Here is a 19,918-nt window from a genome sequence, read left to right on the forward strand (position 1 = left end):
TATTTTTCTTAATAAATGATTCATTTTATATATTTCCCATTTATAGTTACATTTAATGCTGCAAACATTATAGGCAGTTGCAGACAGCCATTCACTCACTCATCAAAAAAAAAAAAAGAACAATAACGTCACCCCTTGGGTAGAATGCGGATTTGTTATTATTCGGGTTGCCATAAAATCTAGTTAATTTTTAATCTTGAGAGGAAGCTAGATATGATCTACAATAGATGATGTAATTAAAGTTCATACTGGTTGCTTGGATGGACTTTATTGCATGAATGGTATTGAAATGTTTCAATCTGGCAACCAGGTTCCACCAGGTTTCATAGAGGAACTAACAGACAGGCGTTTGCGGCAGTAATTCTCAGCTTCTCACCCTCAGAGATGACTGATGCATGCAATGTATCTCTAACAACCCAACAAACCAGAGGATCTAAATACGGAGTGGAACCAGTTTGTAGACATTTCATAGAAGAGGGCAGTGGTCTGAAAATGGAGAGCTGTCAACTGGGTAAGTAAAGGTTTAAAGCCATTTTCTTTGACATAGTGGTCATGTTTTTAGACTTAAAACAGGAAACTGTTGCACGGTTAATCTACAATGATGTTCTCAAATATTGGACAAGCTTGAGTAGGTTCCTTAAACCACAGATTTTTATGACTTTTTCTTCATCTGATCACACCATTGCCAGTCCTGGAGACCTCATGGACCACCGAATCCAGGTCATGAAAGCTTTGATAAAGAACTTATGACTTTTCTTAGGTTAGGGAAAGAGGAGACTTGCGAACTACACATCCTGACCAGTGTTGATGTCATGATTAGGACAGGGGAGGGTTTACTGGAACACAGAACCTTGTTTTTGTTGTTGTAGTTCCTCAGAGCTTGATGTTCTGAACTCTTGGTCAGGTCAAAATTCAGATTTGCCAAGGAAACCCTGGACTCATGAACTTTTAAATGTTACCTTTAAATTCTCCGGTGGAGGTGTTTAAACAGGTTTAAACCATTGACCTTGTGGTACAGTAATAATGTCAAATCATAATGTGCTAAGGTGCTTGCTAAGGCTGGTTATTTACTGATGTCTGCATTGTAACAGGAACTTTCACACCTTTAAACCGTACCTTCTTGTTGCTAGGCTGATACCATTGAGCATAGACCTTTAGTGTCTTTGTATGTAAATTTTACTTCAGCTCCATTGGTACTATAGATATGATCTAATCTTTTATACACTAGATCTTGAACAATTCATATCAACGGTACAGTACAGTACTAAAGGGGTACTTGTCAAGGTAAGGCATGGTTTAGTTCCCATTTTCAGTGTGCATATCAGAATAACAATCCAGCATCTAGAGCAGGGAGATTTAACTAAAATCCTTGCTTACAAAGATCTGGATAAACTCACATGATTTAAATGTTTTTTTTTCTTCTTTTTTTTTAATTTGAAGCATTTACTAATTTTGATAAATCAATGTGATTGGCTGTAACAAGACACAAGCCTGCTACAGAAGCCAGTATTGTATATATAAGTGACGTGACATACGGCTAAGTAGGGTGACCCACACTCAGAATTCGTTCTCTGCATTTAACCCATCCAAAGTGCACACACACACACAGCAGTGGGGCCGGCCCGAGACTCGAAACCACAACCTTAGGATTACGAGTCAGACTCTCTAACCATTAGGCCACGACTTGCCCAGTTGTGTATTGAAAACTAGAATCGTTAACGGGCTCCGGGTTTATCGGCCAGTATTCAAGTGAAATGATCCACTGAAACATTTATCCTGATCCCCCAGTTTTAGAACGTCACCATCTGATCCATCTGATTCAAAACCACCATAAAATACCTTAAAGCGCAGTTGCAGATAAAAACAAACCACAGAATCTCATTAGGGCTTGTACATGTGTGTCCTGTTTCCTGCTATCTGAATTTAATAGCATGAATATCTGTATTACTGTAAATCTTTTGCCACTGCTTTGTGGTCAGTGGCATTATGATAATCCAGGTCTGAAGCACCATGACAGAACAGTAAATAAATAACAATTGGGTAAATAATGAAAATAATTCATCATAAATATATTTGTTTCAACAATAATTTCCGTTGTGTTGCTGTTAATTTTGTATTTTTTTCTTTCTTATTTTATCAAACTGTTCACTCTCGCCTTTACATCCACCCACAAGACACCTTGACAACATGTCGACCTCACATAACCACAACTGTTTCCTGTTCCACATTGTGATTACAAGCTACTCAGACCTACAGATAGCAACGATGCATTATGACCCCATGTAGAATACATTTAATATCTAGTTAGTTTTCTATTACAAAGGTGTTGGTTAAAATTCTTCATGTTGAAGATTCATGACATTTGCAATAAACACAAAAAGCTATATTAGCAGACATATTAGCTAATCAGAAGCTGGGTTTGTTACACAGCAAGCTAAATGCTAATTTCTTCAAACATAGCAGAAATGTCAAACTTTGATTTGGTCTTTCACTTTTCCTAACATAAAAACTGCGAATAAAGGATTTGTTAAGTTCAAATCTGGGGTTTTTAATGAGGTAGCATGCTAATCTTTGCTAACTTTTGCAGTAACACGCCTCTGTGGACTCATGGAGCTAGCTAGTCTTTTCTATTTTGCTTAGAGAGAACATTTCTATGTGTGTGGAGGTAGGGTTGTAATTTTTTTCCAGTTGCTAAATTAAAACCGATTCCGTTTAGCTACGCAATTCTGTAATGATGCAATCCACAGGTTTAGCTTATTTATAAATGCTGACATACATTTACATTTACAGAATTTGGCAGACGCCCATATAGTGTTTATAGGAAGCTTCAACACGAGAAATTCTTGCTGAAAGTCAGAAAAACACTGCATTTAGGTTTTTGAGAAGTGTTACAGGCACTTGTCAGTTCCACCCTTCTCACACACACACACACACACACACACACACACACACACACACACACACACACACACACACACACACACACACACACACACACACACACACAAACACGCGCACTCACATGTAACCATGTTGATTACAAGAAGATAGAAATGTAGATATGGTTGTGTTGTGGTTGTGTTGTTGATGACTTACTGACTGCTTACTTATTATCCTTTTTGAGACATTTGTTTTTATTTATTTATTTATTTATTTTTGCATTTTGTTTTATGGCTCTTTTATTTATTTATTGACAAAAATGATTCGATCGTAGTTCCAAGATTCCAGTAAGGATCTAATCCAAAATCATGATTCTGCCATATTGGATAAGAGTCTGGGAAAATTCCAGAAAACCTTTTAATGCTTTCATTTGAAAAACATTAGTGGGAGGATTGACTCAGTGGTTAGTGGTTAAGTTTCTGTGGTTGGATATGACAAAATTGAAGTATTTCCACAGAGCTATGGTTAAGTCCTTAATGCGGTACCATTTTATGTTATAAAATACCTATCTATACAGTATAACTATATAACTATAGCTGTATAACATACACAAAACCATATATGGTGGATGAGTCACAGAAAGAAAAAAAAAGAATGTAGTTAAGGATGTAGAATCAAGTTAAAGTGAACTTTTCATTGACAAGACTTTTTTAAGATTATTTACCATTTATGGAAGGAGTCTCCAGTGGTAGTGCTTTAAACAGTCAGAGGTAAAGCTATATATAAGAACGTCTTCAGATTGGAGGACAAAAAAGGAGAAAAGAGAGGGATTGTTGGGAATGACCATAGTTTTATTATAGTCCCTTTTTTAATTGTGGTATTAAAGTTGAGATTTTATTTAAAACCATGCATTACTAAGACAAAGAGAAAAAACATCCTAAAATACTCACGTAAAATCTCTAGGGTTTATAAAGCTACTATATGACATTTCAGTACTGATACCAATGCAAAAATCTTTTAATAAGCAAAACAATTCTTAAAAATTGGTCAAAATGTCTAATTTATTGACAGTCATATCACTAAAGTGGAATAAGTGGAGAAATATTAACCCACACATAGCTTTCAGTTTCAGTCTGACATTAACTTTATATTTTTTACTTCCAGAATCAGGACCTTGGATGTTTAGGCTGAGACTGAGATAATATATTTGTTTTATTGTGTGTGTGTTTGTGTGTGTGTGTGTGTGTGTGTGTGTGTGTGTGTGTGTGTGTGTGTGTGTGTGTGTGTGTGTGTGTGTGTGTGTGCATATCTTAGTGACGCCTGATTTCTTGCCGGAGGAACGGATTGAGATTGAAAACCTCAAGCTCCACAAGCAGGACCTCCTGGCTGACATTCAGGTGACATTAAATGCCTGCTTCATGTTATACTTTTTAACTCAATTATTATTTAATGTTTCACTTTTCAATTCTTGTGGTATTGCTGTTTGTTGGTGCTTTTTGCTGTGCCATGGTGGCTCTAGTGGGTAAGGTTGATCAGAGTTTCAAGCCCCAGCACTGCCAAGCTGCCACTGTTGGGCCCTTGAGCAAGGCCCTTAACCCTTATTGACCCTAAGCTGAAATATGTGAAAAAAAGAATTTCACTGTGCTGTCATGTATATGTGACAAAATTAAGGCTTCTATTCTATTCATGGATTCTAGTATAACCAATTACACTTTAAACCATAAATCAGATGAAGACGGATTTTGTACTTCGGCTTCGTTCATGCGTTCAACATATCAAATATTCTGACGTTAACCTCGGAAATGAAACATTATTCTGTTCGAACAGATGTGATGTAAACAGATAGAAATACAACCTTTTTAAAAAAAAAAAAAAAAAATTGAAGGTTTGTCATTAAAGATCACATGTTTTTGCACAGAGGTGTGTGTCAAGACTGGCAACATATCATTTCAAGTAACTGCCTGGTCATGGTTGTGGTTAAACAAGAATGATAAGTGAAACAGAAACAAAAATGAAACACTCCTATGGACATCTTTAATTTAGACCGGTAATGAACTGGAGCGATGTAGATGATGTAACTGTCAAAGCTAGAATTTCCAAACCACTTGCAGAAACAAATATCGATAACAATAGACAGATACAGAGAATGTCTTTGCATTATACATCGAGTGTTGAGGTACCTTGATGTTTCTTTATAAACGAAAGAAAATATCTTTAAATTTGAATTGAAATATTATGGAATATATGAATCAAATGAAATGGCAGCAAAACCTTTCTTTTCTGACAATGTTTTTTTTTTTTTACTTGCTAGTTTCTTCAAATCGTTGAGGTTTTGTGTAGTTTTTTTTAGCCTGTTAGTCAGTTTTCAGTTGCTCTGTTTTTATCAATAAAAAAACAGACCATGTTAGCAACAGTGCTGTTTCCATAGTGCTTCTGTGTGACTAAGTATGTGAGAGCCAGTGAGTCAAAATGTGCTGAAATATTTTTGCAGAAGCTGAAATGGGAGATTGAAAATGTAATGGCTGAAATTCAGGACTTCGAGTCTTCAGAAGAGAAGTGAGTGAACACCCACCCCAAGGCAGACTGTAATGTTCGATCACATAGTCTAAGCTGTGACTATTAGCTTGGTTTACTTTCTTTCTTTCTTTCTTTTTTATATTACAGCAAAGTACTCGAAAGAGGAAAGCAGATTTCTAGTGGAAAGAAGAAATTCAACATGGACCCCAAAAAGGTACTTTTTTTTTTTTTTTTTTGTCTTACATCACTGCCTTCTGTTGACATTCAGGAAGATTATTTAATGCTTCAGTGACTACAAAGTACAGATTAAAACAAATGTTATCTACACAGCATCTGCAGAAGAAACCAGACAATTTTTTTTTTTTTTTTTTAGCAAATGTTCAGAAATGTCACTTACTAAGGCTTAAATCTACTTTCCTTCCATTTAAATCGGTTAGAAGTAAAGTTCGGTCATATCTGGTACAAGCAGAAAAAGTTAGCACCTGAAAGGCAGAAACGGAAGAGCCACCCCTTATGGTATTTTTTAAAACAGTGCTGTGGTTTTTCATTTTGAGCAAGTGTGGTTTTCAAATGGATGACTTTCGCAGCAACTACAAGACTGCCATGCAGAAACAAACAAAACCATTTTGTGTTATGATCAGTGGGCTGAAACGTTTTTTGAAATTTGTTCAAATTGCGTGCAGTGTTTATTTACGATCCTTCGGTACCGATTTTGTGAAAAATATGTACCTGTAGTTCTTCATAAAGCATAAAACTCAGCTTTGTGTTATTTTACTTCAAGTGCTAGCTTGTGAGATGCTCTGTCTTACCCAGTTGTAGGATTTTTTCCATTGCCAACCAGAACAATCAGAGTTAAAATATTAATCAGGAGTATAGAGTTCCACTACTACTACTAAAAAAAAATGAAGCTTACAATGAATCAAGCTTAACATGATTGCTGGTGCAACTTCATTTGATTTCCTATGTTAGATTTAATGATACCAAACCAGACAATGAGTGCAGTGTGGCTGCCCGGTTCCTTTAGGAACATCGAATAAGAGAGTTGTTTAATGGCTTGAGCGTAAATTGTATGCACAGAAGAAAAATATAATCTTCTTGGTGCTAAAGACTTGAAGAAGGGCAAAAATTAGGTTGACCAATCTAGAACTTTTGACTCTGGACTTGACTCAGACTCTTTGGGCTTTAAAACTCTGGATCAGGACACACACTCGATTCTATAGCTTGGGTGTCTGGATTCAGAGTACACAGCTTGGAACTCTAGACTCAACTCATCTTGGGCCTCTAGACTCAGCTTGATTCTACCACTTGGAAATGTGGCTTAGGACTCTTGACTCAACTTAAACTCTACAGCTTGGGACACTGGATTTGACTTGGCTCTAATTCTCAGACTTGAGACTTTTTGAGACTCTGCTCAGTTCAGATTTGATGGCTTGGGACTCAGCTTTACTACTTGGAACTTTGAATTCCGAACTTGACTCAGACTCCGGTTCAACACAGGCTTTGTGGCTTGAGACTCTGGACTCAATTCAGACTTTACTACAGGTTAGGACTTTAGACTTGATTATTGACTCTAAGGTTTGGGACTTTAGATTCAACAAAGAACCTTTAGATTCTGGCCTTGACAAAGACACTTAGCCTTTGGATTTTGGACATTAAGGTTTGGGACTCTGAACTTGTCTCAGACCCTAGAGCTTGGCACTCTGGACTCAACTTGACTCAGCAGCTTGGGATTCTGCTTAGGATTTAAACTCAGGCCTCGGCCACTACGGTCAGTGAGCCATTCTTTTAGGTATCACCGTATATTGTAAAAGTCATCAGGCAGTTATACTCAGTAGTGTATGTAGTCTTTTTTAAGTAATGCTGATTAACAAATAGTTTTATTGCGGACTAACCGGAAACAAATGCAGATGACAACATAGAGGAAGACATTAAAGGCACATTGCACAGATGTCACATCATCGTCACTTTAGGTGTACAACATCAAATCCATTGTGCAAAAACAAGGTTAGGGTACAGCAGGTTCATGTGTCTATTTTTTGCAGGGGATCAATTACCTGGTGCAAAATAACCTGCTGGAGTATAGCCCCCAGAGCATTGCTGAGTTCCTCTATAAAGAGGAAGGTCTCAATAAGACTGCTATAGGAGACTTCTTGGGAGAAAGGTAAGGCCTCAACCATAAATTCGTTACAAATATCACTAGAAATAGACATGTAATATGTTTTTAAAATGTTTCCTGGTAAAACCTGTAGCCACATTTTTGTCAAACTATAACATTATACTTCATCACATCATAAAAGTACATCTTCAATTGAAGTAACAATTGATGTAATTAGATCTGCTCCAGATCTTATTGGTTCCATGTGTGACCACAATAGTACAGTAGTTTGGCAGGGAGTCAAATTTCTAACAATTTCTACCCAATTGCATTTAATTTATCAACACATTTTGTCTTTATTTTGTTTTGCTTTGTCCTGGCACTCCAAGGCTAAGTTTGCTAACAACATGGAAGTTGATTTAGCACACAATCTGTTATTGTAAATACTTGGCCTTTTCATCAACTTTATATGATGACATTTAGTCTTTGGTACAATCTTTGGTTAAAAAAAAGAAAAAAAAAAAAGAAGAAGAAGCAAATTTCTAAGCAAATTTCAAAATATATATATTACAATATTATAATCTGACTTTCATTGCTGTTAACCCCATAACTCTAAGAACAGATTGAACATTTGAAATTCTGGTTTTATTTATTGTTATTTTTATTTCAACTTTGTGTCTGATTTTGTTGTTTCTGATACTTGAACTCTTAATGCGATCTTTTTAACCTCTACAGAGAGGAACTGCACCTCAAGATCCTAAAAGCTTTCGTGGAACTTCATGAGTTTTCAGACCTGAACCTTGTCCAGGCTTTGAGGTAAGGATCTGATTTGTAATCATTTAAACATGTCAGTTAAATACATTTTATACTCCATTATTGAATGCTAGATTCTGAATTGTCAGAAGGTACTGATTCATTTTCTACAACAGCAGCTTGGACGGTACTGTATAGCTACAAGGTTTCAAGACAATTAACAAATTCATAATAGTGGACGTTCAAACATGTTATTGTTTCTATAGCTACTCATAAATGTAAATCCTTATAAGACATACGAATATTGTTTTGGTGCTTTCAGGCAGTTCCTGTGGAGCTTCCGCCTTCCTGGTGAGGCACAAAAGATTGACCGTATGATGGAGGCCTTTGCCACTCGTTACTGCGAATGCAATCCAGACGTCTTCCAGTCCACGGGTGAGCTAATGTTCTCTTTTGCTTTTACCTGATAGGGAATTTTATTGACATCAAAGCATCCAAACATGGATCCTATATATGAGTAATCTATTTTCAGACACCTGTTACATCCTCTCATTTGCCATCATCATGCTGAACACCAGCCTGCACAACCCTAACGTGAAGGACAAGACAACACTGGAGCGCTTCATCAGTATGAACAGAGGCATCAACAATGGCGATGATCTACCCAATGAGCTTCTCATGGTCAGAGCCAATCACCTGACCACACCATACCATGATAAGCAACACACAACTTAGGTCTAAACAAAATAAGGAAATGAAAACAATTCAATGTGGAAGCCGTAAAGGTGTCGGTCAGCAAAAGACACATGAATCAGATTAAAAAGATCAGGCCTATTGGTTTACAAGTTCCAACCCAAAATTAGGTTATTGTCTGGGTGGAGTGGTGGAGTGTTATTGTCTGGGTGGAGTTTCCTTCCTGTGTCTGTATGGGGTTTCTTACACCTTTATACTGGGGGCAGTGGTGGCTCAAGCAGTTAAGGCTCTTGTTTGATGATTGGTGGATCATGATTCAAGCCTCAGCACCTCCAAAGCTACCACTGTTGGGCCCTTGAGCAATGCCCTTAACCCTCTCTTCTCCAAGGGTGCTGTATCATGGCTGACCCTGCGCTCTGACCCCGACCCCCAAAGTCGGGAAATTGGGAAGAAAGAAAATAAAGGCTTCTATTCTAAATACACATAAAGTACTAGACCATTTTTATTTTGATTTCAATGTTTGTAATCTTTTAATGAATAAAGAGAATATCAATTTCTTTTAAAACAAGATCTTGATATTTTCAGAATGAAACTGTAAGTTCTCACCGAGTATTCAGATCACGTTTTGGAATGACTTTTTGGCACTGCCCGAGTTTCTCCATACCCTCATGTGTTCCTCTTTTCTGTAACCTCTCACCACAGAAACTGTATGATAGCATACGAAACGAGCCGTTCAAGATCCCGGAGGATGACGGGAACGATCTTACTCACACGTTCTTCAACCCTGACCGAGAAGGCTGGCTTCTCAAATTGGGTGATTGCATCCGGCTTTTATTTCATCTATTTTAGTTTGTATTAAGAGAAAAAAGTAATTAAAATTTAATTCTAGATCACTATTACGTTTTCAAATATGATTCCTCAGATTATGGTGGGGTATAAAACACATCAAGATCAAGGGTGTAATTCTGGAATTTTTCAGGATGACCCTGAAAAATAATGTTCAGGGTGTTAGTCCATATGCTAGAGTTGTGAATATTAGAGTTGTGGTTAACATACTGTGATGTAATGGCTGTGCAGGAGGACGAGTAAAAACATGGAAGAGAAGATGGTTTATCTTGACTGATAACTGCCTCTACTACTTTGAATACACCACAGTGAGTAAATAGTCCTGTATGTCTGGTACTGCGATGTGAGCTATGAGCTTCACCATCATTTTAACCTTCGTTAAATCCAGACAACTCATCGAATGTTTGGTTTCTAGGACAAAGAACCGAGGGGGATCATTCCTCTAGAGAACCTCTGTGTCAGAGAAGTCATCTACACACGCAAACCGGTGAGCTCAAAGGCGATTTGATCAAATTGCACATCTTTGCAATCGTGTATCGGAGTACAGATGACATTGAGTAATTGGCGATTAATCAAAGAGTAATCAATGACACTTAGATGAGTGTAGACTGCTTAGGATTAGTGATGCTTCTGCTTTGTGTAGGAAGTTTAGTTATTTCATAACTTCTTTTCATATATGTGTGTGTGTGCGTGTGTGTGTGTGTGTGTGTGTGTGTGTGTGTGTGTGTGTGTGTGTGTGTGTGTGTGAAGGGATTAAAGATCTGTTAATGGTTGTGCTTGTGTCAGACTTTTACATGTAAGCCACTCTCCTGTGATTGCACCCCAGGAAGTTCTGTAACATTAAGTTGACTTTACACAGACTCACACTGATTGGTGTTAACAAATAAGCTCTTCAATAAGGTGGGATAAAGTACGAGTTGGACGTGATGTGGAAAATGATCAAAAATTGCAACTAAAATAATTCATAGTATAATTGAATAAATGATTCATGGCATAATAACCTAGTAGAGATATAGGTGTTCCTTACAAAATGGTCAGTGAGTGTATTTAATAAAAAGGTCATATTTTAAACCATGTATACGTATGTGAATATGTGAGATGTGGTAACCTAGTGGTTAAGGTGCTGAACTACCAATCGGAAGGTTTTGAGTTCGATTCCTACGTCCACCGAGCTGCCACTGCTGGGCCCCTGAGAAAGGCCCTTAACTCCCAATTGCTCAGTTGTATAAAAATTAGATAAAATGTAAGTCACTCTGGATAAGAGCGTCTGCTAAATGCTGTAAATGTAAATGTAACGGACTATGTTCGCAGTACTGTTTGGAGCTGTACAACCCCAACAGTAAGGGACAGAAGATCAAAGCATGTAAGACGGAGACAGACGGCAGGGTGGTGGAGGGGAAACATCAGAGCTACATGATCTGTGCTTCAACAGCCGAGGAGAGAGACAACTGGATCGAAGCTATCAGGTCTCACACCACCTCCTTCCATAGTCTTATGCTAATTCTACCTTTAAATTCGGTTATATTCACTGTATTTACCAAAAAAAAAACCTCAATGTATTTAAATTGCTCTTTTGTGGTATTTATGGCAGTGTACATTGAGTACACATCTCTTAAAATATATACATTTTTGTTTTTTATATTATGCTTTTAGTTATAATATAGCTTTCTGAGGAAAATTGTGATATCCTTGATATCTTTTGCTGGCTATGTACATGCTAGCTAGCTAGCTAGCCAAAAATATTTGGTTGTTACCTAGCTTACACTTAGCATATAGTTAGCCAAAAATGTTCGGATTAGATATGTAATAGGCTTCAAAAGCAAAAGCCATCTTCCAAGAACTGTTTTATTTTATCAGACAAAACATAAGCTAATATACTCCTCTTTTGGTATTCATTACTTCAGGAGTTCAAATTGTTTACGTAATTGTTCAAATTACTTACATAATTCTTCTGACATAAAGGGAAATTTTAGTTTTATGCATCCGTTCCATAGTAATTTAACAATAAATCTGTGGAAAATGTTGATATTCCTGTTGCTGTTAGCTTTGCTAGCCTTCCTGTTGCTATTCACTTTTGCTAGTGCTGTTAGATTTGCTAGCCTTCATTATTAGCACGTTTATACTCAATGGATGTTGCTTAAAGTACAGAATAGCTTTCTTACAAACTAATCATTCTGTGTTTATGTGAATATTTGGTTTTGTTGCATTTATTAGTAATTTACTAACAGTTCTGAAGAAAAATATTGATATTCCTGACTCTTTTATCTAGCTGATGTGTATTGCTAGCCTTTGTGATTAGCTTGCTTATTCTGCGTATAGTAAAGTAATGAACTATTTGGTGGAACAATATGAAAACATATAGGAACACATAGGAAACATATTATTGTGCACTGTATGTATTCTTAGATAAATACAGGTCTGAGATCTGAGTAAAGGCAAAAATTATTTTAGTTGCTGATACTTTTATCTAATTTAAATTCAATGACCTTTAAAGTTTTGAATTTTCTCGAGTTGTGACACAGTGATATGTTATGGTGTTGGTGCATGCTAAGTGTAATTATACTTAGTATACGTATTATGATCTTAGTTGTATGTAGCTTTTTCGTAATTATTCAACACCACTTTAGGAAAATCTGAGGAAAATATTGATATTTCTACATGCTAGCTTGCTCTCTCTTAAGTATAAATTGTTCAGTGGTTGTGATGTAACATGTTGAAGTTTCCCAATATATCTATGGACATTTGGCTTGGTATTAATTACTAAGTTCAATTGTAATGTCATATATTCATCCTTTTAGTTATTTACCATCACACCTGAGGGAAATATTGCTATTCTTGCTAATATTGGCAATTCTAGCCCCGGTTAATAGATAAAGAGGTTATAATTTTTTTTATTTTTTTTTATTACAGGGCAAGCATCACAAAGGATCCGTTTTATGACCTGGTCTCAGTCAGAAAAAAGAAAGTCATCAAGCAAACACCAGAGGATTGACCACAGCAGAGGACCATGGAGTACAGAGTTTAGAAGTGAGCCTGCATGAAGCACACGGCAAACAGGAAATGATGACAAGCAATCCTGCTGATTCTGTGGAACAATGAGTAGTTAATAGCAAAACGAGTCCTTTTTTTAAAGACCTTCAGCCTGTTACCTACAATCAGTTTCAATCTGCTTCATTTAAAGGGCTTGAGAAGGCCTTTTTTTTTTTCAGATCAGAGTACTATTAACGTACTTATATATTACTGGGCTCATTTTGTAATAATAACTGTAGCTGGACATTTTGAAGAGAGTGTTTTCCTTGTGGGAAATTAAGCCTCTTGAGTGAAAATGTCAGTATAGGAAGTGTGTATTATCGCTGCACATGCGAGCTAATCAGAAATCTGATCTGACCTGATTGATGATTGAGTTATGAATACACAAGCTCATTTAACGTGGGATCGATGTTCGGATATCGCCGCGCTCGTCTATTGTTTTGGAATGAGAATCAAATTCCGAACAAATCAATGTAAATAGGTGTGATGGTATCGATTGTATACAAATCGTAACACGTCTAGTAAGCTCCTAGCAAACAGAGATGAACTGATTGCGTCTCTTCACCCGAGGTGAGTTAAGAGCACAGAGAGGATTTATTATAGAAATTACACACCATGGTTTTCAGTCCTTGGATATACAGTAACTACTGATTCTATTTAGATCTTACACAGTTTTCAGTTGTACCCAATACTGACCTTGAATTTTAAGCTGTGGTTTATGTTTTGGGCTGTAAGTACACTTAAATATTAAATCCATACAATATGAGTTACTTAATTAACGAATTAACCTTAAGAATCAACCCGAATAGTCACCACCAGATGTTTTATATGTAATTTAAATGGGAAGCTGCTACCAATAAAAAAAATGTGTTTTTGGGTCACAATGATGATTTTCCCAGCCTGTCAGGTCACAAGATGAGGAGGTAAGCAATAAAAGCAAACATGGATGACAAACTACTAGTGAAACACTTTCATGTAAAGTGAGATCTAAACAAAATTACGTCAGGAACGGCAATATTTTAATTAAGCTAAAAATAACAGCGTGTCTATGTTTGGGACATCCCACATTAACTGTGGATGCATACACTTCATTTATTTTGCCTCCAAAGCTACACTGAAGCAAAACAACCTCCTTTAGTTCATTCTTAGTTCTTATTTGTTGTTGATTTTAATGATCGACTCTAGAGATCAAGCTCGGCTAGTTAGTTAGTTAGCTGATTTCACTGTAGCTAGGCCACCTTATAGTGTTGCACAGCGAGCTAACCTGTAGTGTACATGGTTAATAACTGGACATAACTTCCTTTGTTTGTTCTTTGTTGTATAAACAGGTTATATATTTATTAATATATAGTATGTCCTATGCATTGTGTGTATATTATACCTGGATATAAATTTGATTATTTATCATTAAAAAAATTAAATAAATAAATGTAAACTTATGTATTGCTGTAGGTGTAATATTTTGTACGTTGGACATACTTCTTATTTGACTGATACAGTATATGTATTTTTTTATTTTATTGTACAGTATTGTGTATTGTTTATGTGAGATCAGTATATTATAGTGAATCACTTGATTGTTGTTATTAAAGTCTTTATTTAATTGTATCAGTGTCTGATCCTTGAAAAATGCAGTGTAGTGGCTTTTAAAAATATGCAACGTTCACAGCATGACTTATTCTGACGCATGTTGTGTTTTGCAAAAAAAAAGGGAAGTGTCACCTAAGTTCCTTTTCTCTTTTGTCTCTCTCTCTCTCTCTCTCTCTCTCTCTCTCTCTCTCTCTCTCTCTCTCTCTGTGTCACACTTGCATGCTCACGGAGCTATCAGGTTAATACTAGCATACTGTATATGTATTTGTTTCTAATGGTGCTTCATAAGTGTCTTATAAACTGTAAACATAGTGCATCATAACACTTCCCACCCCCCACCCCCCACACGCTCTTTCTCACGACAGTTTTATTTTTAGCCACGGGGCATTTCTCTGTAGCTGATAGAAACTGGTTCTTTGCTTGAAGGATTTTGTTTTAGCTGAGATAAGCTTATTATTTCATACGTCATTCTTATTTTTGGATAGCTAAGATTCTGTAGTGATTACGAAATTTGAGTGGTTTAAAAGATGTTCCCTTATACATAGGAAACCCGTTATTTCATGACTATGACGATGTAGCTTGATAAAAATGGCTTCATGTCTCCTGTTTCTCTTCAGAACTTTCTATACTGTCTGTGGGGTTTCATATGTTCTCTGTGTGCCCTCATGGCTTCCTCTGGGTTTATCCCACTTCTCAAAAAGCTGCCAGTTGGCGACACCAAATCGGCCCACGGTGCCATTGAGTTCCATAAAAAAGCTCAGTGTTTCCGTGACAGGCTTTAGAACAAGTGTGAGTGACCTGAATAAACCGGTTACTCTTGATTAATTAATAAAGATGAATGAACACAGTGGGAACTCAGTGTTTAAACTTTTCATCTACTGACTGAAAGGTGGTGAGTTCAAATCTCAGTGTTGGCAACCTCGAGCATGGCCTGTAAGCATCAACTGCTCAGATATAAAAACCTAAGTCATTTTGTATAACATTGTCTAACCAAGGAATTAACTTTTTAAGGCATTTTGTTCACAATTGAATATTCTACATATAATTATATTTCTTTTCAGGCCTGAGAGTATCTTAACTCCACTAATGAGTTCAATACTATGCCTCTGTTCGTATCTGTTTGCTGCTCCAAATATTCACATCTGTATCTGCGAGTACCCTCAGCCACTTCACTCAAGTTCATAAATAGTCTCAAATACAGATGTGTGCTGGATTGAATTTCCAATATTTCTTAAAAAATATTTTTTAAAATAAAACTTAAAAACACCAGGGCCCATATTCATAAAGATTATAAGAATGATCTCAATGATCTAAGCTCCTAATTTAACTTAGAAATTTCTAACTAGGAATATTATCTTAAGAGTGATTCAGGACCGAACACAAAGCGACTCTGAACAAGGAAAGTACAACAACTTTTATCTTAGAGAGGAGGCGGGGCTAAACCTGTTGCTAGATTATGACACATTCTTTTGAAGACTGTGATTGGTTGTTCGATAAAAAATATCTCAGTAAATTAGAATGTCGTTAGAATGTCGTGGAAAAATTTATTTATTTCAGTAATACAACTCAAATATTGAAACTCGTGTATTATATAAATTCAGTACACACAGACTAAAGTAGTTTAAGTCCTTGGCACTTTTAATAATGATGATTTTGGCTCACATTTAACTCAAAATTTTAAATATGGTGACATGCCAATCAGCTAATCAACTCAAAACAAAGGTTTCCTGAGCCATCAAAATGGTCTCTCAATTTGGTTCACTAGGCTACATTTACATTTACATTTACAGCATTTGGCAGACGCCCTTATCCAGAGCGACGTACATAAGTGCTTAAATCTCTAACATTGAATACATTAATGCTGGTTCACTAGGTTACATACTTAAGATACCATGAGTTTAAAATATTTGTTCAAAGGTAAAATGAAAAAGTGTCAAAGGTTTTTTTTTTTTTTTTTAAATGCAAAAGATAAGGAAAGAAGTGCTAGTTGAAATGTTTCCTGAACTACACAATCATGGGGAAGACTGCTGATCTGACAGTTGTCCAGAAGACAATCATTGACACCCTTCACTAGGATTCAAGAATTTAGGCATCAAGAGCCACCACACACAGACGTGTTAAGGAATTTGGCTACAGTTGTCTTATTCCTCTTGTTAAGCCGTTCCTGAATGACAGACCACGAGCAAGTTTTGTATTTCATTTGGAAACCAATATCCTAGAGGCTGGAGGAAGGGTGGAGAAGCTCATAGCCTTGAGTTCAAGTTGCTTGAAGTCCAGTGTTAATTTTCAACAGTCTGTGATGACGTGGAGTGGAATGTCATCTGTTGTTGTTGGTCCACTGTGTCTTTTGCAAACCAAAGTCACCGAACCCATTTACCAAGAAATTGTAGAGCACTTCATGCTTCCTTCTGCTGACCAGCTTTTTAAAGATGCTGATTTCATTTTCCAGCAGGATTTGGCACCTGCCCACACTGCCAAAAGCACCAAAAGTTGGTTAAATGACCATAATGTTGGTGTGCTTGACCAGTCAGTCAGCTTCAGTACCACCTCAGCAGTGCCACAGACTGATCACCTCCATACCATGTCGAATTGAGGCAGTAATTAAAGCAAAAGGAGCCCCTACCAAGTATTGAGTATACATACAGTAAATGTACATACTTTCCAGAAGACCAACAATTCACTAAAAAATTACTTTATTGGTCTTATGAAATATTCTAATTCTATTTTTTTGTTAAATTTGAGGCAAAATCGTCACAATTAAAAGACTTAAACTACTTCAGTCTGTGTGTACTGAATTTATATAATACACAAGTTTCACTATTTGAGATGTATTACTGAAATAAATCAACTTTTCCATGACATTTTAATTTATTGAGATACACCTTTATATCGTGTAGGGATAACGTTCGTGATTAGAGACGTTATAAATGTAATAAATGATCGATCACAAAAATAATCCCTACACGATCAAATCTGTATCACTTTATTTACTCGCTATCATTATTAAATATCGTATACAACACATTTCTTCTCCATCTTCACCTTTAAGCCATTTTCTCCTCTGATAAAGAAACACTTAAGCCTCTTAAAAGTCCTACTCACTACGTCTAATACTTTCTGACCTTCTGGGTTATTTTAAGGGTTAAGATGATTAATCAATAAGTTTCATTTTTACTAACATCTCTTGAACTTTAAGGGGAAACGCTGACATTAGACTGTCGTCACTAGGAGCAAGTCTTATGCACTAGAAACCTCTGTGAAGCTACAGTACTTAGTGTTGCTTGGTCAGATCTTAAGAACAATAGTGAACTGCACTGCAAGAGGAAACGTACATTGATTAGGTCATCGATTCTGAAGAGCTCTTTACAAAATCTGACCTAAACTGAGATGTTAAAACAAAAGTTTTTGAACTTCCTTTTTTTTCTTTTTCTTTTTTCTTTTTCTTTTCAAAATTGACTACACATTTAAGAAATATATTCACATCATCTCTTTTGCTACGTAGGTTTCGGGTTCCTGTTTCAGAGACTAGTTATATGCCAGACACTGCTCCCCCTGCTGTTTAGGCGAGGAACTGCATAAAGATAAAAGTCTGATCTTTTTTCTAATTAAAATACATCAATTAAATAAATATTCAACGATCAATAAATAATACTGTATTCAGTTATCATTGCCAGACATTTCTATTCCATTTCAATTCACATCCTTGTCTCTGGTATGTCTTGTTTATAACGCGCAAGTGAACAGCGTTTTATTTCATTTGCTTTACACTGAAGACATTTGAGTTGGAGATCAAATGACACGATAAGGACATATGAGAAGATATTATTTTCTTATTTTCTCTATTTTTAATAAACATACAAAATAAAACAAACCATCAGATATTTAGATGAGTGAAAATATTGGAACGTGAGACCACCAGGTGTAACTTGTTACCCAGATCTGTCCTGTTAGATTGGCTAATTAAACAATAAAATAGCTTTTAACATCTACACTTGGCTTGAGTTTTCAGTTTTGCCTGCGACGGCTGCATCTGTTGTGGGAAACGCAAAGCCATTTTTAAGCTAGAAAAAGACTAATAAGATTTTGAAAGGTCGTGAAAATAAAGGAACAAACAAACAAAAAAAAAATTTGAGGGAGGTTAAAAGAGGTAACCAGTGTGCATTGGTGGATCAAGTGATTAAGGCTCTGGGCTGTTGATTGGAAGATCAGAGTTTAAGCCCCAAGCTGCACTGTTGGGCCCCTGAGCAAGGCCCTTAACACTCTCTGCTCCAGGGGTGGTGTATCATGTCTCACCTTGCTCCCTGACCCCAACCTCCAAAGTTTGCATATGCAAAGAAAGCATTTAACTGTGATTTAAAGTATATGTGACAAAAAATAAAGTCTTCACAATCCACAATACAAAGAAGACTCCGAGAGCAGAAATAGACAAACTAAACCGAAAGAAATCAGACAGAAAACGAAAAGTCCAAAGTGTGGAGGAAAAACGGATCGGCTCACGATCCGATACATACAACCTCGTCTGTGAATGAACATGGTGGCTGTGGTGTCACATTTTTGGCTTGCCAGAAGTGTATTGAACATTGTCTCTACCAATTTACAGAGAAATTCCTATTAATGAATGTGGAGGAATTTAATCATGCAACCTAACATCGACCCAAAACACACAAAAGTGGAAGGTTGAGCATGATCCCGAGTGAGCGTGGTCTTTCCTCCTGAAGAGAAAACTGAAGGAGAAACCACATAAAACCTACATCATGAAAAATCAACTAAACTGTTTTTAATTTAGTCATTAAAAGAAACTAACCAGCCTTCATGATCATGTGTTTTGTGGTTTAGCAAAAGTGCTATTTTAGCCTTCTGGGCCCTATTTTCTGTTTCCTGTGTTATTCTACTTCCTGTTAAAGACTAGCTGCAGAATGCATCCTATACACTTCCCTAAATCACCATTCCTATCTGCGGTTAGAGCTGTTGCAACACACACTGGATATACATGCCAATTTAACAGCAGGAAGTAACAAAGCTTCACCCAATAATCCATTAGTCCTCATGTCTGTGTGTGTGTGTGTGTGTGGGCGTGTGTGTGTGTGTGTGTGTGTGTGTGTGTGTGTGTGGTCGTGATCATCACAACACAGTGTCACAGGGTTTTAAAAAAAGCTCAAAAGTCATTTCTGACTTCTGCATTTCTCTTACAGGAAATCTGGAAGATGATCTACAGGAAGAGGAAGTAGGAGTAAAAGAATCAATGAACACTGGACCATCATTGCAAATCTTGTCATTTGTTTGTTGTTTAGATAAAATTTTAAAAAGAAACTTTGTGTATGCTTTCTTTCTTTCTTTCTTTCTTTCTTTCTTTCTTTCTTTCTTTCTTTCTTTCTTTCTTTCTTTCCAATTCAAGAACATTTAAATCTAATCATTTAATAATCTAAAAAATCTTATAATCTATTAAAAGTTAGAACATTAAAATACAAATATAATAATCATCTGAAAAAATCCTCAGATCTAGTTTTCTGGATA

The 19,918-nt window shown here is 36.4% G+C and overlaps 1 protein-coding gene across 1 annotated transcript; it reads left to right on the forward strand.

Annotated features, from left to right (window-relative positions):
- The first annotated feature begins 332 nt into the window (after positions 1–332).
- Positions 333–14,422, forward strand: cyth4b (cytohesin 4b). The gene is made up of 13 exons (XM_047814098.1): positions 333–511; positions 4,195–4,277; positions 5,372–5,436; positions 5,545–5,611; positions 7,440–7,558; positions 8,228–8,308; positions 8,568–8,680; positions 8,778–8,926; positions 9,641–9,752; positions 10,016–10,092; positions 10,200–10,271; positions 11,096–11,250; positions 12,695–14,422. The coding sequence occupies exons 1-13, from the start codon at positions 385–387 to the stop codon at positions 12,774–12,776; spliced, it is 1,302 nt and encodes a 433-aa protein (XP_047670054.1). The 5' UTR covers positions 333–384; the 3' UTR covers positions 12,777–14,422.
- Positions 14,423–19,918: the final 5,496 nt, after the last annotated feature.

The sequence above is a fragment of the Tachysurus fulvidraco genome, chromosome 5 (genome assembly GCF_022655615.1).
Source record: "Tachysurus fulvidraco isolate hzauxx_2018 chromosome 5, HZAU_PFXX_2.0, whole genome shotgun sequence".
NCBI classification, from domain to species: domain Eukaryota; kingdom Metazoa; phylum Chordata; class Actinopteri; order Siluriformes; family Bagridae; genus Tachysurus; species Tachysurus fulvidraco.

Coding starts and splice junctions, on each gene's coding strand:
- cyth4b (XM_047814098.1), top strand. CDS start 385: ATGACTGATGCATGCAATGTATCTCTAACAACCCAACAAACCAGAGGA. Junction 4,278..5,371: donor ACCTCCTGGCTGACATTCAG/GTGACATTAAAT, acceptor ATATTTTTGCAG/AAGCTGAAATGGGAGATTGA. Junction 10,093..10,199: donor ACTACTTTGAATACACCACA/GTGAGTAAATAG, acceptor TTTGGTTTCTAG/GACAAAGAACCGAGGGGGAT.